The following is a 25,280-nucleotide window of genomic DNA, read 5'->3' as shown; positions in this document are numbered from 1 at the left end:
AATAAAGAATACTGCCTTGCTTCTGTTTTACTCACTAATTCATTCTTCTGAAACACGTTGGTACAAAGTGAGAATACATCAGCACAAGAGTGCCTATTACAGCCCTAAGCAGCAGCACTGGAATTCAGGAGATACGAACTGGACTGTGTAATACCACAATGAGGGGGAAAGGATCACCGAATGTTAAACATCAAAAAACTAGAAAAAAATTAAAGAGTCAAAATAGCTGTCACATTATGCACGCTCATCTAACTTCGAACATCTGTGGCAATGTAATTCGCACCAACAGCAACAAATTCTTGTCTCTGTGTGTTCGTCTTCTACACTGTCTCTTGGGTTTTTATTGTTGCTTCTTCAAGTTTGTAAGATGCCAGTATCAGGAACAGCTACTGCAAGCCATCCTATAACAGATGCTGAGGAGGAAGGGGAAATCTTTTAAAATAATCATCATCTTTTGACCAACTGAAAAGATTTTCTTGAATCTCCTGCAGGAGACAGTAAAAGTGAAATGGAGCGTAATAAACACACAGCATAATGAAGGCAGAACTTGAATTCCATTTAAAATATGACATAAGATATGCATACAGAGAAAAAAAAATCCCAGGAGAAGGAATTTACAGCATAAGGCACCATAAAGACTGCGTAGATACTTTTCCTGGTGCAGTTGGAGTACCTCCCAGCTGGGCTGCCTGCTCTGCTTTGCCAGCACTGGTGGCTCATGCTGCTATTTCACACACACAGCCTTTCCAGAACCCCCTCTGCACAGCTGGTACAGAACTGCCAGTACAATGTACATTCACAGTTTAACCCAGATCACGTAAATTAATTCATACATAAATCCTAAAGCAAGATAATACTGTGTTTTTCAAATTGTTAGCCACATTGCCAGTGTCCATTCCAAAGGGAATTAGTGCCATCTGATTTCACACACTGTAACTCCTGAGCACTCCTCTCCTAATGCTTATAGGTGCAGTGTTACTTGTTCTTCATTCAGCAGTAATTCTTGATCTGTGCCCCAGAGATCAGAGGAGATCACAATCTAATAGTTCCACCTAGCCTTAAACTACATTATGTTACGCATTTGCAGCAAAACCAACTAATGACTGGAATTCTACTATATACTTAATAAATATTTAAAGTCAAAAGATAATTTAGTCAAAATATATAGGGCATTTTCTACAAAAGACAGAATTTAAAATAATTCATTCCACATAAATGTACCCATAAAAACCTATACGCAACACCACTGCAAGAGTACCTGTACAATCACACATTTGCCCAATGCAAAAAAAACTCAAGAAACACCAAATAAGTAAATTAAATTGTACAATCATCTGGATAAGATCCAAAATCATATTTCAATCACTAAACTTACATACACCACAGAAATATTTTTCACTGATGAAGTGACAGTATGCAAGACTGAAGCATTTTCCCACATCTACCAGAAGAACTTAAACATATAATATATATACAGACCTTTTACAGCTGCAGAAAACTCAGTTTTAGTCATGTACTAACACACTGCAGTTCTATAAAATAGGTGTAAGAATATGTTAGCTTAAGCTCAGTAGTATATAATCCATATATATATATAGATATAGGTGTATATATATATATATATATATTTATCAGTATTTTGCTTTGTGCAATCAGCTAGCTTGGGAAAAGGATAAAGCAGCATGGTTACTTTTTTTAAACTCACCAGGTGGGGTTTGTTTGCTTTAGTTTTTAAGTTATAAACAATATGTCTTCTGAAGGATGTCAAAAAGAAAAGAAGAGCAACACATTAGCCTCAAACTTCTCCCCAGTGCAGTTTTGCCAGTATTGACATGTCAGATAACACCAACTAAGTGCATAAACAAATCTATTTTCATTTCCTGCTCAATTAAAAACACAGTGGGTTGCCCAGACTGAAAAAAGTGTGGAATTTTTCTTTTTAAAAAAGAAGTTTCCTAATTTAATTTTTTTTTTTTTTAAGTGCAAACTATCATTGCAAAGAAAGATACAACACAGTACCAACTTATGGTCAATATGCATACAAGAACTTGAAAAATTAACCTGACATATGTTACAGAACCAAATCTACCTAAATGCATGCATAATCAGGTGCACAAAAAAAAAAAAGCTCCTCAGCATGTAATCTGTTTAGCTGCAACATACTATAACTAGTTTTCATGAATAAACTGAAAACTTTGTTGCTGCCTGTTAATTTCATTTTTCCCTTTCCTATACATAACAAATGAGATAAAATACTTCTTCATGTTCCACATTCCTCATACATTTGTTTTTTCTTTCTCTTCTGCTTTGCAGTTTTCCTCTATGTGTTTTCTATTCCCATTCTTTTCCCAGTTCTGTTTATATACCCCTTCTTTCTTCTCCACATTTAAAATACCTCTGATTTACCAACAGCATCATATCAGAAAAATTTAAATATTCTAAACAATGTAATTACAGCCAAAAATATGTGGAACTGTTGTTGACACTGCTTGAAGAGTCGTGCATCTCTGCTGGTAACAGCTTTCAGCAACAGCCAAGCTTCCCATAGCCTAAAGCTCTCTTCTCCTCCAAGCACCAAAAACCCAAGGCCATCATCACATGCACAAACCACTGCACCAATATTTCTGTGAAGGCATTCTAGTCATCAGCTACTGACAATGAACCAAAGGAATAGTAAAATAGAAATGCAGTCCACCATTCATGCAGGGATAAATTTCAGTCCTACAACAAGTAACAGTATGTGGTGTAAAAAAGCCACTGTAAAATCAGCCAGAACTTGAAGCTTCTGTTCAAAATGCACTCCTCCCTCCAGCAAGCAGTACCCCACCAACAGCCACAAGTACTACTAGAGCAAGAAGGATGGGATATTAATGCAGAAAAAATAAAGGCTAAATGAAAGTAGTGTGTTGAGTCCTGAGAGTGTCAAATAATGAGACTGCAAACAGAAAAAAATACTGTAAATTTAAGAGGTTTGGTTTGTTTCGTTGTTTTAATTTTCGTGCTGGCCTGAGTAAAATATTAGCTCTGGGGAAATGTATCTTTTATTTACAACAACTCCAATGTTCATAATGTTGTTGATGGGCAAGTGTAAAGTGGTGGTGGCTTTTAACTCCTTCATTTTCTCTTACTTTGAACTGACAGTTCTTAAAATCAGCATTTATGTGTCCATATGCATGGACACGGAGACACAAATAACAGCAGCTATGTGACTACTTGCAAAGCATGCTACCTAGTCTTCTGCATTTTATCCCCTCAGAAGACAAAATCAGCATGCTGTTACCTAAACCAGCAGTAACTGAATTAAAAAACCCCTTTGCAATATTTTAAAGAGCTTTTTAAAAAATCCAGAACATTTTAAACAGTGCAAGAATTGCATCTGGAATCTTTACTTTATGGTGTTGATTCTACATGGTGTTGAGCCTGTGGAGATTCCCAAAACACAGAAAGAAGAAAAGAAAGAAGACAGACATTTATTTTAGTAATTTGTGAAACCTCAGCTATCATACACCAGCTCCTAATTAGAAGTCTGACATGGTAATTAATTTAAACACAGAATAGCCTATAACCTTATCACTGTTCAGTGATTACTAGCAAGATGTTTTTACTGTGATTATAAACTCCAGAATTCTCTGAAAACATGAACTTTAATCCCCTGGAAATGACCATCATGTGTCATCTCATTACTTAGCACATTTCTGGCAAGGACAAAATTTATTGCCAAAAGGATAAATAAGGAAAGAGAACAGCAATGGAGACTTAAATTACATATGTCTCAAATGAACCAGTACCCCCATGAATAGCAGCATGCCTGGGATCTAAGGGGATCTAAGCATGTCTAGCCAGGCCGATTTCTCTGAGTCTTTTTTTATTTGTTCTCCAAACAAAGAGAAAGGTTCAGGTTTCTACAGCACTTGGAATTCATGGAACTCTACTGAAATGGCTGCCAACAATAGCAAAATTAATTAGGAAACAAAAAAAGTATAGGAAAAAACGTTCAGACGTGGTATAATAAACTCTAGTTCTTCTGTATCAGGAAAGCATGTTTGTGCTTGTTGTTCCTTTCCAAAAACTCCTCTAGAGGCATCACTCATCTTTCCTTCCACTCCCTTAAAATTCTCCACAGTATCACAGTTAAGAGAGTAATGACCTTTCTTTCCCTGCCAGTGTTATCTAGGACAAAACTCTGTATTTCTTATCTTCACCTACGGACTTCTCTCCACTGAGAATTTTTTTTAATACATTTTACTCATTTTATTAATTCTGCAATTTGTTGGGTTTTTTTTATTATTATTATTGTCCTGTCTTTTCTTTTAGCTGAACTTTTTAACTGAAAAAAGCACCTTTGTCAGGGGAGCTCTAGTATTCTCTGTTATTAAACAAGAACGTCGGCACCATAGAATGAAAACTGCTATTAAAGTAGTTAAGTCTATGACTTTAAGCTACATGAATCTGAAAACCAAATTAAAATGTTTTCTGGAGCAACACTCTTCCTTGATATAGGTCATAATTTTATTCTTTGAAAAAATAAGACAATTAGAAGTAGTCACTGTTGCAACCATACTCACACTGAACAAAACTAGGACAGACAGCAACAGGAGTTTATATGACTGACACCCTTAAAAAGTATTTGTCAACACTATGGAAAGGTATTAAGAAAGAGCTTCCTAACAGATGCGTTTCAAACACATTGCATTCAGAAACCTAAAAGAAAAATTCTTTAACTTTTACCTTTTTAGATTTTAATATGCACTGGAATATTTCTTCTTGTACAAAAATACTACTCTAACTTACCAAAACAATTTTAGAGGTCATATTTTACAAGTTTATTTAATGTAAAGGGGCTGCAGAATGTCCCTCCATCCCTTAAGAACTCAAAACTCAACTGGACAACCTGAGTAACACCACCTAGCTTTGAAATTAACTCAGCACTGAGCAGAGGATGAGATGGAAAACCCTCAGAGGACTCTTCCTACTTTAATTGTTCCATGACTCTAAACCCTCCCAAAAAAAAACCTGAAGACTCTGCAGCACATAAATGCAAAGCATTACTATGGATCTCTTTAAAAAAATCTGCTGCTTCTACCAGCACGGGATCCTGAGTGGGACAGCATTTCTTCAACTCCACATCTACATTTCACAGTCTCTGAAAAGCTGTTAGACCAGCAATACTCATTCTTCGAGGTGGAAAAAACTAGTAAGTGTGAACCAAAGCTGTGTTACTGCTCCTCCTCTTGGTTTCTAGAACTGCTTCTTGGAGGCAAAGTCTGTCAAGAAATACCCAGGGAAACCTAACAGCAAGAACCTCATAGTTGAGCCTCATTTGGCAGAGACTGGCATCTTCTGGTCCATCTTCTACCTCCATCTGGTGAGGCTGCCTTTCAAGATTACAAAAGACAGTCAAAACACAACAGTCACAACACACAGTGAACGCCACTCTTGCCAAAAGTCAATCATGAGTAAATTTCTCTCTTTTTAGGTCTAAATGCTAATTGCTCTAGCGCCAGATTCTACCTGTCACTGCTCAGAAGCAGGTGATGTATGAAGTAGCTATCTACTCACTGCAGTGCTCATCATAATGAGAATATGGCTCATTTACAATTTTTGCCTATTAACTTCTGGTAGCACACTATTCATATAAACCAATTTGGCATAAACATCAAAGTTGTAATGTATGCATTTCTGTTTCATCTCCTACACTGCCTTTTTTTTTCTTTGGTAAGGATTCTACAGCACCTTTAACAAGTAATTTACAGAATGGGCTGCTATACAGAGCCATGGCTAGAGATGCACTACACTCTTCCTTCTAAACAGCACCCAACTCTGCAGATAGAGACAGAAACAATTTCACTCAAATTTACACACTGACTGTGTAGGAGACAGGCACTAGAAACAAAAGCTTAAAATTCAACTTTTAAAAAATATTTAAAAAACAGAAGCAGACATTTTTCATCATTTTCATTTAGTCAGCAAAACAAAACTGGCTCTTCCTAATACTTTCTGACTTCATAAACACATATTTATTTCCCAGTACCATGGGGGATTTGCATGCAAACACTATAGGAAAATACTTTCATACATAAACTATGTAAATGAAGATATCTCTCCATTTCCTAATGTTATTCTAATTATGAAATGGTTTAGAATTAACACCTTTATTTCTAAGTGATTTTCCTACTTGAACCTAAGTTCTTAACTGTCCTTTTAAATGCTTATACTACCTAAGTAAGTAAAAAATACAATGGAGTTACCCATGTTTTAGCATACAAGGTCAAACCCACCACATTTTCAAGAGCTGCACACTGCCTCTGGCAGAAACCATTAACTGAAACTTCAGAAAATAAAATACCCATAATGCATCTAACTAGTTTTGTTGAGTTTTTTGGTGCACTTCAGATAAACAATCCTGCCATCAACAAGTCTAAACTACTGCAGGTAATACATTCAGGCATTATTAAGAGTTCTGAGTCTTTAACAAGAACATTCTTAATCGATAAAAATGTCAAAGCCGAATCAGTTTTGCTTTCTTCTCCTTGATCACACCAACTCAGAAACTCCCAGTGCTACAAATTACCACTTCTAATCCTTCTCCTATACAGCAGAATCCCTATTCCTTTACAGGGAGGGTCAAGGTGAAACGCTTGTGATGTAGAGCTGAAGCCTTGCAGTCCCTATTTACCAAGCCCTCCAGACAAGAAAACTGGTGCATGTGAGCCAAATCCAAGTGATGCTAATGCATTAATGACTGACATGTGGCAGAGGCACCGACACATAGATGCAGCTTGACATTAATGGAGAGATTTGCCTGTGGTCATACACAGAGTGGGGGGGCAAAACCAGACCCACCTGCCTCCTGTTTTAACCTGAGTATGAAATCAAATGTCAGAGAAGATTAATTAGATGCCAGGAGTTTTATTCTTTTCTGTTGATAGAAAAAGCACATTTCCATAATGCGAGGAAGCATTTATGTGGATAGCAAATCAGGTTGACATTGAGAGAAGGTTTACTTTATTGTGAATGCTAGCTATGTGGTGCTTGTCAGTGCAATTACTTTCTACTCAAGTGGTTTGCTTTTTAACATTTTATTATCTTAATAAAAACCCTGGAAGCAATAATTATTTATTATGCTAATTCTTCAGCTTTTTTCATATTAAGTTCTGCCAGACCATTAAAACTTGCTGTTTTCCAGAAATAAACCTAATTTGTTAATATTCAGCCAATTATGGAAAAAAAGAAAGAAGGCAAAAACAATCTCTTTACTGGTAATTAGTTACTAACCAGTCAATTTGTACGCCTATCAGCTTCCCCATAAATTCTATTTTCATTTATTCAATACACAACATTTCTAACATCATTCTGATCGAAAACAACTTCAAAACAACAAGTCCACTGTAGAATTTTTTATAAATAGTGATTTAAGCAGTGAGAGGCAGCAGGGCTTTAGACCACTCTGAAAATGCACTATGCTCAAGGACTGCATTTTAATTATGGAAACCTTTTAGAACATCCCTGTTTTATTAACAGTAAGTGAAAACTATAAACAAGGCTTCAGTATGCACCACTTCTTCTCAATCCTGCCTAAAGCCCTCAAGGGGAAAGAGCTTCAATGTGCTTTCATTTCTCCCCCCTAGCATTTTTAACTCTGAATGCCTCTTCTCACCGGCTTTAAAATTCATTTAACATAACAACCACACAGTTATGCTTTTTTCTTCCCTTTTTTTTTTTTTCATATACAAGTGTTCCCTCCTTTAGGAATAAACACCAAGGCCACAGCTCTCAAACTCCCATGGCATAAATGCAATAGAGGAGACCATAAGCAATCTAAGCAGAAAAGCACTGCAACTAAATGTACCTTGAAAAGCTCTTAGTTTGCAATGCTTTTATAAAGCTTCACGTCCATGCACAAACTGTCCCTACATTTCACGTAGTGACGGCGGTAGTAATCCCTGGAAAACTTCTGGAACAAATTCCCTCGCCCAGAGCTCAGCTCTCTCTGAGCCAGTACAGCACTAGCTTCTTCCACGGCAAGGATGCAATGCTCCAGGGTTTCTGAGAGCAGCTCCCCCAGCTTCAGTGAACAATTCAAACTCCTGTGCTGCCACCACACACAGGAGCAGAGCCAGGCTTCTCCACTGCTCCCTGCTTCTGAGACAGCTTTCTCCAGTACCTCCCACTGGGAGATTCTGCCTGTGGCAACAGAAAATTCCCTATTAATATGTAATATATACCATAATTAGCACTGTAAAGCAGGTAGTTACCTCACAACTATCCTCCCATCCCCTCTCTCATACGCACAAAAGTTTATTTACATGGAAAAAAAAGAACGGAAAAAGAACTCCACAAAGCTGATGAAGAACATCTGATTCTTTTTATTTGTGTTTTTTAAAAGTTAAGTTCTAAGATTAAGCTTTTGCTTCTAGCATTTGTCTCCTACACAGGAAGTGTGAAAGTATGAGTGAAATGGCTTCTCTCTGCCTCTGTAGGGCTGGATGCTGTTTGGAATGATGGGTGTAGTGCAGCTGCCAGCCACAGCTGTATAGCAGCCCACTCTCAAAATCACTAATTAAAGGTGCTGAAGAATCCCTACCAAAACCAATAAAATAAAAAAGAGAGAGAAAGTGGTGTACTAGATCAAACAAAAAATGCATATATATACAACTTTGATGTTTTTACCAACAAACTCCTGGTCTTTTGTACAAAAAGAGCGTGAAGAAAATCACCACAAGAATGCTACTGATGTTCAGTACCACTTGTTATCCTAAGGGAGAAAACCAAAACCAAACACACCCCACAAACAGATCAATCAGATCTATAAAAGTCACCAAGACTATTTAACAAAATCAGAGTAAAGGGCACTCTTTATAAAGTACTTTTTAAGCACAGAGTCTAGAGATGGAGGAATTAACTTGCTTATCCGTACATGCACAGTATTATTACTTAGTCCCTCCCAGGACATCAGGTTAGGCCTTTAGGGTTTATAACATTAGTTCAGCCTTTCTAATGAAGTGTGTGCCTCAATGACCTGATTCTTTTACAGAAGCAGCAGCCTGATTTGGAAGTCACTGCATTCCTAGCCATGCCTCTGACTAAGCATGTAAAAACCTCTGAAGTTCTCTTATTCCTGGATCCCAGAACTATTTCACCTGCAAATCTAAGCCAGTGCGAGTTGCGTTTGCTACCAAAAGGTAGACAAGGTCAATTGTGAGTGTCAGCATGATTAACCCTCTTCAGCAGAAATTTAGAATGTAGAGCCCTTGAGTTTTCATCTCCAGATAGATTGCATTTGATTAAGTGAATACTAGATTTTTTTTAACATACAAAAATCCCTCAAAAACTAGTCACCTACCAAAATACTTTAAAATACAAATAAACTTGGGAGCTACACAGAAATGCCTAACAAATTGCGACTTCTACAGAGCACACCTGAAGACAATTATTTTTTGGCAATGACTTTTTGCTGCTCTACTCACCATACCAAAATAAATATACAGTACATAATTCAAGAGAACTAATGTACATTGAACAGGCCAGTGCTGGAGCCTCTGATTTTCTCTCTCGTAGGACAGACACCAATTTTTTTATTATGATACTCTAAAAAGTATAGTACTTAATGTGATGCAGAAACACTAAATGTAAGAATAGAATAGAAACAAAAAAAGCTCTTAAAAACGTAAGATGATGTGGCATAAGCTATACAGCCTATTATTTTCATTTATTACCCATGCATGTCAAATGGCATTACTTTACAATAGTAAAAAGCAAAGCCATTAAGTACATAGATAGCTTTGAGAATTTCAGGTGTGAAACAGACCAGTTTCTCACAACAGCTTAAGAGTTCTGTTGTGCATAAAGTGCAGAGAGTAAACTCCATACCACTGCAACTCTATCTTGTGTATGCACAGGAAAATGTAAGGAGTAGCTGTAAATTTTATCTTAAAGAAAATTAATTGCCCTGAGTGCAATATTCCTATACCAAAGGCACATTAGCTCACAGTCACCTTCCACATCAACATAAAAATTTATCGCAAGTGATGTCAAAATCCACTAAGTCCCACTTTGTTTGTTTATTACTGATTCATTGCTGGAGGCAATTAGCTCCATCCCTAACTGGGCTGCATTAGCTGTCTGACTCCAGAGCCAAGTCAAAGTGAGAAGCATGAACCAGCTCTGAAAATAGATAGATTTGAACAGAAACAGATGAGGAATGCTCACGAAATCTATGGCATAGCTGCGTGATAAGGCATGTATTTTCCATCTCTAGGTGGGTAGTGAGTATCTTCAGAAACAAAAATAACTTGAGTTCATCTACCTGAACTATTACGGGAACATATCTCTACTAAATCCATTATTCTATTATACAACTGAAGCCATTGCACAGTTTTTCAATGATTTAAACTATTCTCACGTAGCGGGACCTGCACCCATTGTGTGTGTACACAAGATCAGAGTAATCCTTTTCTAGTGCAAATCATGACCTCACCTCAGCTAATCGTACTGCTTTCAGATACCTGAGATGCTGTTTGGAAACCTTCAGCTTTTCTTAAAAGTCACCCTGCCTTTCAAACTTATGATTCTGTTGATACTGTAGAAGCCAGCAAAATAAATCAGCTGCAGTCTCAGAGCTACATAGTGCTGAAGACTCCAGTAAAACTTGCTCCCATCATTAAAGAGACGAAACAGAATCCAACCGGCATTCAGCTTCCCAAAGCTCTGTGATCTAATTCTACACAAAAAGCTTAATAAGGTTTAGGCTCATAATACAATTAGTAATTTAGCTCACAAATTAGACTATCTATTAACACTCCAGCAGAGACATCAGCTATATGAGGATTAAGAAGGAATCTGCTGCTCTCAATATGGGAGTGAGAACTTGAATGCTTTAATAGACCACTTCAGCTTCTGCTAATGCGAACGTATATTGCACTGTAGAGGATGAGGTGAGCATGGCCAGCAGCCTGCTCATATATTGAAATTTCATTAATAGGAACTACAGTAATAATTTGCACAGTAAGTACAGAGTGGCAACTTTTGAGCTCATCTTAAAGCATAATTTTAACTAGTAAAAATATGTACCGGTAGCATGAAATACACTGCATATGCATTAGAAGTGCACATAGAAATAAGGCCCAAAATTAACAGATCAACATGGACAAACCTAGGTCAACCCAAGGTATGGAAATTATATTGTACAATATTTAACTACAGTATCTGAATAAAGAAGCAACCGTCATCCAAATCTTTGAAAATCGTATTTATTCTGTATCTTGCTGCATCAAGGGAAATATAGGTTAGATATTAGGAAAAAGTTTTTCATGGCAAGAGTGATAAAGTACTGGAATGGTCTGCCCAGGGAGGTGGCGGAGTCACCATCCCTAGATGTGTTTAAAAAGAGACTGGATGTGGCACTCATTGCCATGGTTTACTTGAGGTGTTAGGGAAGGGGTTGGACTCGATGATCTTGAAGGTCTCTTCCAACCTTGTGATTCTGTGATCTATTAAGAATGGAAGCAGATATATGTAACAAAAGATTCTTTGTCATCTTCTCTCACAAACAGTGCCCAAAAGATTTTTAAAAAGAGCTGGTATCTCTAGCATGCTTCTTAATGGCACACTGCTCACACAGAAAAATACTCCAGGTGAGTTTTCAAAGGTAGGCTAAAAAACCACTCTACTTATCATAAGAAACTAAAATTTCAACTACTGTGTTTGAAAAGTGCTGCTCCAATTTCCAGGAAACTATACATGTAACTACATTTCTACAAAATGCCAATATTGGTGTGTTCATGCTGACTTGTGTTAAAATCTGAATTACTTGCAATAACAGGAGCTTTTTCTAATTACTTTGACAGTATGCCCAAAACTGACTGTATTCATCTTCAGGCTTTAAGCCTGTGTTTGTGTAATTAGGGCCAACATTACTAATTCTTGTTTGAAGGCAAACAAACAAAAAAATTTTCATCAGTTTACTTCACACTCTAGTAAAAACCATTCACACCCAAATAATATTATGAACAATGTCCATCTGGTCTGAAATCTAGATCTAGCCGCTGTATCTCATTCCCCACCAGCACTGCCTGCTGTTGCTATCAAGCGTTCACTGCGAACGCACTCACTGCAAAGCAAGACTTAAACCTCACTCATTCACAGTACTTACTCATAAGCACATGCTTTGCTGTCATGTGTGGTAGCACATGCATGGGACTGTTTTGGTCTTATCTGTCTCAAGGAAAAATAAAAAAGGCAAACCCCCTAACTTGTTATGTATGATACTCAGGCAGTCGGGAATTTTATCCCCAAGCTTCCACCACAGCCACACAGAGGCTCTGCAGCCTTCTGAAAACATGCACATACTTCTCCAAACTGGAAGGGCAAAAGTGCCCCACAGCAACACAGGAAATCCACATCAGAGCTGCACATCCCGCAGGCTCAGCTCTCTCCCCAGCTCAGTCACTGCTGCCCAGAGGATGGCACAAATTATTCGAGAAGTTGCACAGAGACCTCGTAGCAGCTTTCCAGTACCTGAATGGGGCCTACAAAGACGCCAGAGAGGCACACTTCATCATGCAGTGTAGTGACAGGACAAGGGGAAATGGCTTCCAACTGAGAGTAGATTTAGATTATATATTAAGAAAAAATTCTTTACTGTGTGGCTGATGAAGCACTGGAACAGGTTGCTCTGAGAAACTGCAGCTGCCCCAACCTTGGCAGTGTTGAAGGCGAGGTTGGACAGGGTTTGAGCAACCTTGTCTAGTGGGACATGTCCCTGCTAGATGAAAAGAGTTTTGAAACTAGATGAGCCTGATGGCCCTGTCCAACCCAAGCCATTCTATGATTCTGTTTGTGAAACATAGTGATGAGGAGCTGACATGAACAAAGAAAAAGAGGTGGAGAGAGCTCACGAGGTGGCAGGTAAGCAGTGTATTCTTAAAGGTGGCCTGGCAGTTAACAGCTTTGTTAAATATGTATTATATTTTCTGTGAAATACATTATGCTAAAGCACAATTTTAGAACTGAGAGAAGGTAAAAACCCTCCCTCTTCCTCTGCACACAATTCCACAGTACACAGCTCTGGAAGATTACTGTAATTGGCCAATTCTTTTTTTTATTGCAAGACCACTGGGCAGAGTCAAAGCACTGAAATCATGCAAATTGGGCTAGTTATTAATGTCACATATTTGCTCAAAGGCATTTTCAAGCATATAGATCCCTTTTTTCGAAGTCCTCTTCCCAAAGGTCTAGAAATACACATTTTTCAATCCTGGCGTACAAGCAAGAATTAATTTTTCACTGCTACAAATCTAGCGTGGCAGACTGCAGTTTGTGAAGACTTCAACAGACTGAGTTCTGGGAACGTGAGATTTCTCACTCACAGCCAGTGAGTGGTTCCCAAACAGTTGTTTGAAAAGCTGTGATCCACCCACTATGTGAATTGATTTGAAGCAAACAGGCATATCAGATACTGCTTGACTGAAGGAGATTCACTGTGGACAAGTTCATGAAACCACAAGTTTATGTTCATTTTGAAATTAAATATAATTCAAATGAAATTCAGTATTCATTGCTGTCTTGGGGTTGGGCTACACATCAGAAACTGATTCCATTTTTTGCAATGGGCCAACAGAAATGACAGGCAAGCAGTAACTTTAAAAATGCAAATTTCCATGTTGCAGTGTAAACTACAACCCAATCCATATAACCAAAATCTCTCAAGTAGTTCCTGACTGATGCCAGAATGACTCCACAGTTGCTGCTTTCCACTGCCATTCATCAAGTCATTATAGATACCATCCAAAATAAAAATTTAGACCTCCAAAGGCTCTATCTGTTTCTCCAAAGGAATCAGAGAAAAAATTTCAAATGCAGCAGAAAATGCATGCACTGTTTACATTCCCTAATTCCCCTTGAGTTGACCTTGGCCATTCAGCTAGATAAAGCCCAGACAGTCTTTATCTGAAATTCTAAGTCTGAACATATGCTTCACCCTTACTCCAAGTCAGAATTAATATATGCTCTTCAACACTCCAATTCCACGGCATGACAGAGGAAAGTACAGGTGAATAAGGCTGAAGTTCACAGTCAGCAATGATCTGCCACTGAACCAACCCACAGGCACTACAGTATGTTTGTCTATGATTGAAAACAGAAGTAGCTGAGGAAAATTATTTTTAAGGGGTTATTTGCCCACATGGATAACCTTATGCTGTATACTGGGCTAAAACTTCAAGAACACTTCAAGGCTTCTAATGTTTACACTTTTCTGTGGCCATGGAAAGTTTTTAACAAAGGTAACATTTAAGTGCCCAAAATTCAGGTTTGCAAAGAAGTACCAGATTCTCATGGACAAACTTTCCGAAGAGCAATTGTACATGTAAGGATCCAGCTCTGAAGCTTCTGCAAGACTCATTTAAAAACCCCTGTCCGTATCTGCTGGTGGTGCAATGCTGCTGCAGAAGTCAGGGGTTTTACTTGTCAAGAGTGTATTTCAACTTGTCTTGGGCTCCTGGGCCCTATGCAATTTCAATTTGCTCTATATTTGCTCCATATTTGCTCTAAAGGGCGTGTGCTTGTCTCAAACACTCCTAAATAAATAAAACAATCCCCAGTGATTTCCAAATCCACAAATGAAAGTGCTACGCCAATTCACATAAATCCCTTACTAGCCTAGATTTATGGAGGCAATTCCAACAACAATTCTTGAAGTCAAAATAAATAAAACACACCTCATGAACTTTATATGCGGTCTTCAATCCATGTGCTTTGCTGTTGCCATAGACAGCAGGTACTAACGTCGGGCAACATACAGGGTTCCATTTCACATTTTCACCCTTTAAGGTTTTAAATAGATACTAACTTTAGTTGTCTTTTGGTTTTATTGATTTGCCAACACAAGGTCTGTGATGCTCACAGACCTAACCCCAAAAAGGCTTCTTTCCTGTTTAGAAAGTTGCTTGCAAAGGTTTTCCCCTGAGCTAGGACAGAGTCAAGATGAGATCTCTCAGACACACTAAAAAGGGCGTCAGCTGCACAGTGCCTCAAAATTATTACTGGGACAACAGTTTATCTTACATAACTGAGAAATGACTTCAGTATCAAGCTGTCTCTGCAGAAGTTAAAAAGAAAAAGCTTAAGTGATGTGTTATGTAAAGTGCTTATATTACAGTGTTGAATGCGGTGCTTTGTAAAATAATCTTCATCTACTCTGCAGAATTCAGAAAAGGTAACATTAAAAGGAAAAAAGCTATAGCTGTTTTCAGTCATCAACATAAGAACTACCCCACTGAGAACTATGGCTCCTGGAAATGTCCGTAACTGCCTCTATCTCCTAAACATGTGACAGTATTTAACCATGTTTTTGAGTTTCCAGGGAAAACTGAAGCTAGAGGTGGTGACAAGCGGCTGCTGTAGATTTTCTCTAAATTGTTTTGGGGTTCTGAGTTATCACCTTCCTTTCTTTTAATGTTTTGTAAATGGAAATTAAGCAGATTTCTCAACCATGTGGAAGAAAAAAAATCCAACTAGTCTGGAAGATCTGAGGATCTATGAAGATCCTCATCCATATCACAGTCAAATGCCAGAGCACAAAGTTAAATCTGGATCTCCCACACCTATGTGGGAGTTCTGATCACTAAGTAACTATTAAACTAGAAATTTTTAAAAATGTATATAAATACATATACATTATATATACACACACACACACATGTATGTCTTCTTCATGCTGCCCTCCAGAGGTGTGGTTCTTATTAGGCAATGTCATCCCAACACAGAACCAGAAAAGTCTCCAGGCTCAGAAAGTTCCACAGAGGGAAAACAGTTCCTTGGTTAAGATCTTATGACACATCTTAGAACAGTTAAGGAAAAAGAGGTATTACACTATAGAAACATTATTAACTTCCAAATTAATCATCAGAACACTGCTGTTCCTGAATTACACTGATTGACAGAAACATCACAGAAATTACAATATGCTTTATATAGTCCCAACAGGTGTGCAAACAGTATCAAACACCTTAAAACAAAAATATTTTCTTTCAAGTTTCTGCCACAACTCTGAGCACACTCTGAGCAGGCTGTACAGTCATTAGGAAGCATTGGACTTCTCAAAGTGAATGAGAAGGGTGGAAGATGGAAGAAACAACAATGAAATTTTTCAAACTAAACAAATATCTAAATCAGGTAAGAAGAACTAAGCAGCTACAGAGGAAACAGTTATGTCTGCTATGGCCATTGACTTTCATGTTTGATGTCAACTGTTCACTGAACAGTTTCCTAGAACACTAAAAAGCCATGAAGGTAAAAAAAAAGCAGAAGTGAGACAAATGTAAGTTTCTATGGAGGTAGAGAACAATGTGAATCCCTTTAGGAAACCTTCACCTCTCCTTGAGATATAACCTGGAAACAGTCTTTTTGTCAGAAACTATGAGAAACTACACTCAGAAACTCTACCCTCAAAATCTATGTAAACTCGGTAACCAAAACTTTAAGATGTGCATATAGCTGACCATTTTTTGGTCACAAACTACTGCATCAGCCATAGCAGAATGACTAAGCATCAGCCACCAAAATAAGGAATTATTTGGCCAAAGAGGAAAAAAAAAATACAACCCCTCTGCTACCACCTCTGCATCAAGTACACCATGAAAAATACAAATGTCTGCTAACAGGTAGCAACTCATCAACTTTAAGACAGAGGCATACAAACTAGTACACACATTACAGGCATATACATAAGTATGTAACTGTACATATCAGGGGTGGAAGTTATTTACTCAGTCTAATGTATATTCACCAGAAAAAAAAAAAAAAAACAAAACTTGAATAGCCACTCAATTTATCTGTAACAATCCATCAAGCAAACCTTAAGTATTAGGTTACTGATCCACTATTTATCCATCTGAAAGTACACAGAAACTCCTGTAATATCCTCCTCAATCTTATGTTAGAATCTTATCAGCACAAATAAACAGTTCTTTCACTTAATGAGCCTACATTTATGTGCTACAGAATTAAAACAAAGGTCCACTGACGAAAGTATTCTATCCACTACATTATTTATAAATAGTCCAAACCATATTTGATTTTAGAGTCCAGGATAAAAGACATGACAGGATTCAAGATAATAAAGCACAATCTTTTTGAAAGCTTCCCAAAAATAACCCTGCCTTAAACATTAAAAAACCCCAAACAACAAACAAGAAAAAAATCCCCTAAAAATATGTGTGGTGGGAAAAAAATCTGCTCTAAAACAGGCATGTGATGCTCTATTTCATTCTCCTAGAAGATGAAGAGCTGAAGTGATAAAAGATGTAATTAGCTGTTAGTTATTCCAGAGCAAAAACACATTTCTAGTGATTAACAAAAAAATGCTGTAAGAGATATTTTTAATAGCTTAACAGTGAAGAAGATTAAAAAGACAAAAAAAAAAAAAAAAAAAACAGGGGGGAGCAATAAAAAAGCTAATCTACCCCTCAAAAAAATTCCACTCTAACCAAAAATTATTGTTCTAAATCAGGGTAGATTACACATTGGGGGTGGGGAGGGGAAAAACAAACAGTCATAAGGAAAATGTTTGGTTTATACCATTTTGCAGAAAAAAATAAAGATTCATTAACATCATTACATTTAATCATATGTGTAAAGATAATCAACCATTGCTATGTAAAGCTGTCAGAAGACATATATGAGCCTTGAATACATTATTAAAAACAAGTGTGTTGAAAGATAATAAAAAATAAGAAAACATGAATAATTATAAATTCACTCCTGTTTTCCACAAGTAATTCAGCTGCCTTTTACACTTCAGAGTGTCTTTTTACATTGTCTTTTCTAGTGACTTGCATCTCTTCCACTCTTCCAGCAAATGCTATACTTTCTTTCCCACCTTTCCCCCCAAGAACACACAAAGTCTAACCTGTTTTCAGAACTCCTTCCTGCTAATATTGCCATGGTTTTGTCTCTGTACAACTGTGTTTGTTACTTTTTTTCCCCCTATCATTGCTCCTTATGTGGCAGAGGGACACTTTTGAGTCAGACACTTCTGGCTGAGATACCTCTTTCCTATTCTCTGCAGATACTGAGCATGGGTATGTATCAGAGGCATAAATACACCTTAATTTTTATTGTTATTACTCTCAGAAATCTCAGCACAAAAATGTCTTTCCTTAATTTTTAGAACATATGTGGCACCTTACCCTCTGTACCTCCCCATAGCATTAATGGAAGTCACATGGCTTGAAAACCAACATAACACCTCCTTATGCCAGAAGGAAACAGAATTCCACTGACAACATCAGCAACATCATCTCCACAGATAATTATTCTGAATGGATCAGACAGGTTCTTAATAGGTTGTGAGGAGACATGTACTCCTTCAAAACTTATGGTTATACCTTAACCATCTTGATTGATTTTTAAAGAAAATATTACCAGATCTCTGCAGCAATAATTCTTGCATTTAAAACACTAGGAAAGTACTGACAATTTCTCTGTAGTTTCATGCACTTTATTACGCATTTTTGTCATATTAGAGCATTCATTTGTCTTTCTGTTGAATACTAACACTGATACTGAAATCAGCCTTTTTACATGTAATTAAAAGTTCATTTGTATTGTAATCAAACTGATGAAAACAAGCCACCAATGGATTAAAATTCTCTAGGTCACAAAAATCCATCATCTGTTTTCACACCTCCCCACCTCCAAACACACGTACATTCTCACAATGCCTTCATTCTCACAATGCCTAGCTTACACCCCTTTCTCTTTCTATGCTTAGAAAAATGGATTTAGAGATGCAGCTACACCTAGTGATCAGCAGCAGATCACAGCAGGCAAAACTCTGGAGGACATGACAAAATTATTCAGAAAGAAGTATCTGAATACATTTGGGTGAACAGACTGACATAGGAAAATTTATTGCTGCTTTTTTTTTTTCCCCCAAATATCTGACCACATGCTCCAAATTGGTTTCAGTGTCTCAAAATCATGATCTAACATATAACATTACATATCAGGAATAAGAGAACTGGAAGTTATCAACAAAATCAAATGAAATTAAATGAAATAAGGAGAAGATTCTCAATTTTTCCTAAAGAAATTGAGCAGGTAATTCAGCTGCATTCACACATTAATAGTTTGTTCCTGGGAAAATTTTCAAAACTACTACTTCTTTACACAAGAGTCATAATTGTGAGCTAAAAGGTTCATAATTGCATGTCATTTCCTGGGGAAACATCTTCAGAATTTAGTGACATAACATAGTAAGAGTTTGACAGTGATACTAACGAGCTTTTAAACACTAGAGATATCTCTCTCAAAAAGCCTTTCCTTTAGCATGAAGTTGCAACACGTGAAATACAGGATCATGATCATAATGTCACAGATCCTGACTCCGCAACATCACTGGACTTTGTTCCATCAAGTCTACACTTATTATCTTCCCCCCAGCTGAATCCAACGATGCACACTCAAGGGGTTGTCTCAGCAGGAGTGTGTAGAACTGGCCTGGCCACCAGCAACTCGCGTGTTTGACAATTTTGTAGACCATGGCAGGGTGTGGGTGAGCGCACATGAGAAATAAACCATCCCCACGTCTCCAGGTCAGACTCAAATGACATTAGCAAGTGGAGTTCAGAAGCTTGCTCACTCTACCCTAACATGTTTTGTGATTTGCCTGGGGATTAGGTCTCTCCAGCTGCCAATCTAGCAACTTCTGTGAGCACTGAAAATATTATTATTTCATATATTATATGCACTTATATTGTTTCAGGACACTGAGTTGTTTGTCTCATGAATTCTGACAACTGCTAAATCACGAGACCAAATTAACACCATAGCATTTTTTTCACCCAGTGTTATTACATCTTTGCAGTATTTTGTATGATTTATTTTTAATTTCTGATGATGTTTCATTACTATCTTTTGAAACAAAACCCGCTAAATAAAATAAATTTTAAAAAAATACCCACCATACAATTTCTTTTTTTATGAACTGTGCCACTTCCAAAGCCCTGACTCATTTTTACCTAGAGCATTCTAAAGCGCATCCCAGTTCATATGGGAACACAAACTTTCATTAATTTGTTGTAACTGCAAAATGTTAAAAAAAAAAAAAAACTATAAAACAACATCATATTTAGAAGCAGATTTTTTCAAAATGCTTCCATTAATTTGCTGGAGTATTTTAAATATGCATAGTCTTAGATGTAAAACAGAAATCAAGTCATTCACCTATTCACCTACCAGCTGTAATAGCAGCAGCAAAAATCTCTTAACAGCGGGAAGTTTGGTTTGAGAATCTTCCCCCACAGCTCTCACTGTTCAGTGAGGCCAAGTCCACACTATGACCTGTAGCTGGAATAGTTTTCTAGACAAGCTGACAAACTGCATCAGCCACTAATAAAGCGGCATCTTCACTGGCATATGTTACTTCCCTTAGAAGATGCAGGAATACAGACTTAGTGGATGTGTGGAGAGAAAGGAAAGCAGGTAGAATAAACAATGCAAACAAAAGTAGAATTTGCTGAAGTGAGATAGAACTACACTTGGAGTTCTTTGTTGCTAAATTGATCAGAATAGCTAATACAGACTTGCAAACAGAGATCGTGAATATTCTGAGAAATCTTTTTAAACACAGCTAATTATATCAGAAACTTCTGATTTTCTAGGCATTGCCAGGAGCTTCATTTCAGCTAGAATAGGGCCTATGAATACTCAACCTATATTCTTTCTTTTCTCTGCAGTCACCAAACATTAACATGATCACAGTAAGTTTCAACTTCAGCATGTCAAACTTCCTGCTTACATCACTTTTCTGGAAAATGTGATCCTTCTCTTTAAAGTGCCTACCCAAAAATGAATAGATGAGTCTAAGGCACTACATCTATTCAGAATGCAAGGTTTTGTATTTTTAATCCAGGAAATAGCTTGAGAATTACTATTCTTTATGTAAAACCTTTACTACTCACTAGGAAAAATAATTTTCAAATTTTGTACAGCACTTTTCCTCCTTCTCTTCATAACTGCCACTAGTCCTGGCTCATTACAAATGGACTCCCACAAGTATTTTTAGTCAGTCTGTCCATCCCTCTCACTGCAATAGGACTTATTCCTTCTCAAAAAAAATTAAAACTTCTTAAACCAGTGCCATGAAAAGAGCATTGATATACAACCTCGGTGCTTTTCAGAGCAAAAGAGAATATAACAGACTAATAATAGCCCTCCCTCTGTAAGAGTCAGGCTGTAACCAAGAAACACCAATTTCAGAATTCAGGCTGTGTGCACATTTACAGCTACCTGAATATGAATGCCTTCATAAAAACACAGTTTCCAAATTCTATTACACATTTCCTTGCTTTCAATTTCAGCTCCCCGTTTTTGTATTTGACAGAACTCATCCCATCCAGACCTTAATTTTATGGAGATCAAATATTTAAGGTTACAATGTCTATTATAATATTTAAGTTTACAAATCCCTTACAGGAGTGAATTGCTTTCTCTAGCTTGAATAATCTACCAAGCAGGTGGATGAAGGAACATGGTGGAGGCAAATGGCATTTTCTATGACTGAACACCACTTTTCATGAACTTAAGTAATATTAACATTCAGTTGTTAATGAGACCAACTCAATAACATTTTGCTCAAATGATAAATAAAACCAGCTAAATTAAGTGTGCTATAGTTTCCCAGAAAGAAACTAAAAAATAGTAAAAAAAACCCAAACCCACAACTAATCTTGCAAAAAGAGTCCAGCTACTTTTAAAAACTTAGGATAAGCAGCACTGTCCATTTAAGACAATGTCTTCAGTAATATCTCTTGAACTCAATTCTTGAGATCATTTACTTCTTGAACTGATGAATCCAGAATTTTAAAATCTTTAGTTAAGGACTCAGAGAAAATCTCATTGTTATTAACTGTTAAGCTGCTTTCAAAAGATTACTTGAAAGCTCCCAGGCCTTAAAAAGCCAAGATCTGATCTTTCAGTAAGATTATTTTCTAAATAAGAAACTCAAATAAGACAATAGCTGAACGTAACATTAGAACCAATCTCTGTGAAACAAATCAGTCCATTTAGAAAAGGGTAGAAATAAAAATAGAACTATAAATGCCACAGGCACTTAATTCACACACTGCTATTCTTTGCTTAGAACATGTGTGGAGTTGGTTTACTTTCTTTTTTGTTTGTTTTTAAACTTTTCATAAGCTAGTCATGTAATTCCCTTCTGGTATAAGGAACAGCTATTCTAAAATATAACTACCCAACTCAAGGATGGATTTTTCTGTCATTTAATTTCTATGATGCTCATGCATCAAGGCTTAGACAAAAGAAATAGCATTTTTTTCCCCCAAGCAAAAATGATACCCAGACACAAGCTTCATATGGTAAATTACAAAAATGGAAATTTCATCAGTTTTGCTCTAAGTGCCGAGAATCAACATTGGAAAGAAAAAATTCTGTACATGCATCTTCACAAGTAATCTTTATCTTCAATACTTAACATACACATATATATATATACACATGCATGGAGAGAAAACTGGGCAGATTCTGCACCCAATGCCATCTTTTGCCATCTCACTGAAATGTGTGAATAGCAGCCTCTGTTACTGAGTACCTCAGAAGGTGTGGAACTGCACTCTTGGAATACCTGTATGTACGAGTCATTGGTGAACTGTTTGCAGCTTATAGCACTGCTCTCTCCACAGCACATCAGGTAAATGAGTAGGACGGATACAAATCAAACAGTAATGTGGGACTGTTCTTCAGCAACACGAACAGCACTTCAGTGCTGATCCCAGTACAGTATCAGCACATCACATGCACAAGCCATTTAAATGTCCAGAAGAGCCACCCCAGCTTAACTTTAAACAAGAAGTAAGACAGTTCACGCAGGTCAGCAATGAGTTACAGATTTATCTCAATAAACCAAGTGCTCCCATTGAAGTCTCAACACTAGACTTCCAACATTAACGAGTTGTAGAGTGAATATAACTGAGTCCAGTTTCATAATTCGCTGCACAGCATACTCTCCTTCTAACAGGAGATCGGAAAATATTTCATCATTGTTACTTATCACCTTGGAACAAAACATTTTTCTACTCTGAGATCTTCTGTCTCATCGACAGTAAAAATGCTCTCAAGAAGCTAGGGGAAATGCAGCTACGTATACAAGAGGTCCCTGGAACCAAACATAAAACCAGAATTTTAAGGTTTTTTAGGAAGTTCTAAACCAGACCACCAACTCCCAGCCATAAAACTTGGTTTAGCTACAGTGCTCCAAAGATGCAACACGTAATGTGCAAAATATAAACTGTTCTGCAGCCTGAGCAACAAGGAGTCAGAAGGATTGCTTCCCACCAGATCAAAGCACACTTCGCACGAGCTGAGGACCAGATGTCTTCAATTTAACGTGCTTTCAGTTGCACTAACTTCATGTTAGGAACAAAACAGACCAAAAAGAATTCTGAAGTTAGTCTGCAGTGGAGCACACAGAACTATTTCACAATCCAAATCTCTATCTAAAATTATGGGTTTCTCCAACGTATAAATAAGACAGGGGTGCAGGCAGGGGACTCGAGACCAAAATAACCATCTGCAGGTTTGGGGCTTCGGGGAACAGAGGAACGTCGCCGCTGATGGGGCACTTCGCGGGGCTCCTCTTGGCTGTGAATGCTGGCACCCACCAGACTCGGCAGTTTCTGCCCTGCCCTCTCAGGTGACGCTCTGGGGGCCGCAGAGAGCGCGGGGCCGGCGCTTCGCTCCGGCTCCGCCGGCGTCTCACAGCCGCACCTCCGGGCAGCGCCGGGGACGGGGAGCAGCGGGGGCCAGTGCCCAGGCACCGGCGGGCGGGCAGAGCCGCGGGGACCCGCCGGCCCCTCCGGGAGAACCGCAAGCCCTCCTTCTCCCGTCGCCAGCCGCGGCGGCGGGCGGAGCGCCGGCGACCGGCTCACCTCGCCCCTGCGCCTCCCGTGCCGGGGCAGCGGGAAACTTTCGGGAAGTCAGCGGCGGAAAAACGCCGGAGTGAGCCCGAGTCCCGCCCGTCCCACCAGCCCTGTCCTAGGGCTGCCCGAGCCCCACCAGCCTCTCCATCTTCCATTGGGGCGCAGGGCCGCCAGCCGAGCGACATCCCGGCACCGCTACCACCTCGGGACACTTTTTCCACCTCATCGAACGCAGCGGTTCCAAAGTGTCAGACCCATCAAGGGGATGGGGGGGAAAAAAAGAAGAAAAAAAAATATACAGAAATAAACAGAAACCCAAACTAAACCCCCACCGCCTCCGAAGTGCCCGCGCTCCCCCCTGCCCCTCCGCCGCCTGGCCCCCGGGAAGGCTGCCCGGCCCCGGGCTGGCGAGCCGACTCCTTACCTGTGAAAGTCTGCGCTCCCGCTGCCAGCAAAAGTCCGGCCAAAGTAACCAGGCAAGTTCCAACTTTCCCCATATTTCCAGCCCTTCCTGCTCCGAATCCAGCAAAGTGCCAAAGTGTTTGCCAAAGTAGGAAGCGCCCCTCTCGCCCCCCTCCAGTCCAGTGGGGCAGGCGAGGAGGGGGCAGCCGGACTCCCGCACTTGGTGCCCCGCGGGCTGTTCTTCCCTCCTCGCCCTCTCCGCTCTAAAGGGCAGGGAAGAGGGTGCGAAGTGGCCGGCGGCCGCCCACTCGTCTGCCTTCCTCCGGCCGCGCCGCTGCCCCGGGGGCCGTGCGGGCGCCGCTCGCCTCCCCCGGTGCCCGGGGGGGCACCCTTAATCGCGGAGCCTCCTCGGCCGGCGCCGCCGCTAGTCCCGGCTCAGCTCGGCTCCCTGACTGACTCGCGGTCCCCCCCGGCGGGCGGGCGGGCTGAAGGGAGCGGGGAAAGTCACGCCCAGCCGCCGGCGCCGCCGGTCTCCCCCGCTAGAGGGCGAGGCGGCCGGGCCCTGCCGCCGACAGCAGCTCGGGGGCGGCCGCCGCCTGCGGGGGCGAAGCGCTCGGGGATCCTTCCCGCCCCGCTGCCCCGAGCGCGACTTGGCTGAGGAGGTGGTGGCTCCGTGCCGGGCAGGACGATGTCGAAAGTTCGCGGACAGCGCGGGGGGGACAGAAGACGGAACCAAAAAAAAAAAAAAAAAATCTCAGCCAGGCGTCTTGGTAACTTTGCCGCGGGCCGGCCCCGGCCCCGGCCCCGGCCAGAGCCGCAGGGGCTGAAGTTGTGGCCGCCGCGGGTCCCTGCTCCGCCGCGACGGGGCACCGCGGGAGCGAGCGGTCGGGTCCCGGGGGAGCGGTCTCGTCCCCACCCCGTCGCTCTGGTGCTGCTCCG

The 25,280-nt window shown here is 39.5% G+C and overlaps 1 protein-coding gene across 12 annotated transcripts in view; it reads right to left on the bottom strand.

Annotated features, from left to right (window-relative positions):
* PTPRM (protein tyrosine phosphatase receptor type M) overlaps positions 1–24,770 on the bottom strand; it is a 445,815-nt gene extending 421,045 nt beyond the window's left edge. For 4 of the 12 annotated variants that reach the window (XM_068192138.1, XM_068192146.1, XM_068192169.1 and 1 more), the window contains exon 1: positions 24,364–24,770. In XM_068192138.1, the coding sequence (XP_068048239.1) occupies positions 24,364–24,436 (73 nt within the window). In that variant the 5' untranslated portion in view covers positions 24,437–24,770. The remainder of the gene's footprint in view (positions 1–24,363) is intronic. The other 8 variants (XM_068192176.1, XM_068192184.1, XM_068192202.1 and 5 more) reach the window with 3 other exon arrangements.
* Positions 24,771–25,280: the final 510 nt, after the last annotated feature.

Source organism: Anomalospiza imberbis, chromosome 1, assembly GCF_031753505.1.
Source record: "Anomalospiza imberbis isolate Cuckoo-Finch-1a 21T00152 chromosome 1, ASM3175350v1, whole genome shotgun sequence".
In the NCBI taxonomy this organism is placed as follows: Eukaryota; Metazoa; Chordata; class Aves; order Passeriformes; family Viduidae; genus Anomalospiza; species Anomalospiza imberbis.
Note: the sequence above shows the minus strand (reverse complement) of the source record. Positions and strands in the feature narration are given on the sequence as shown.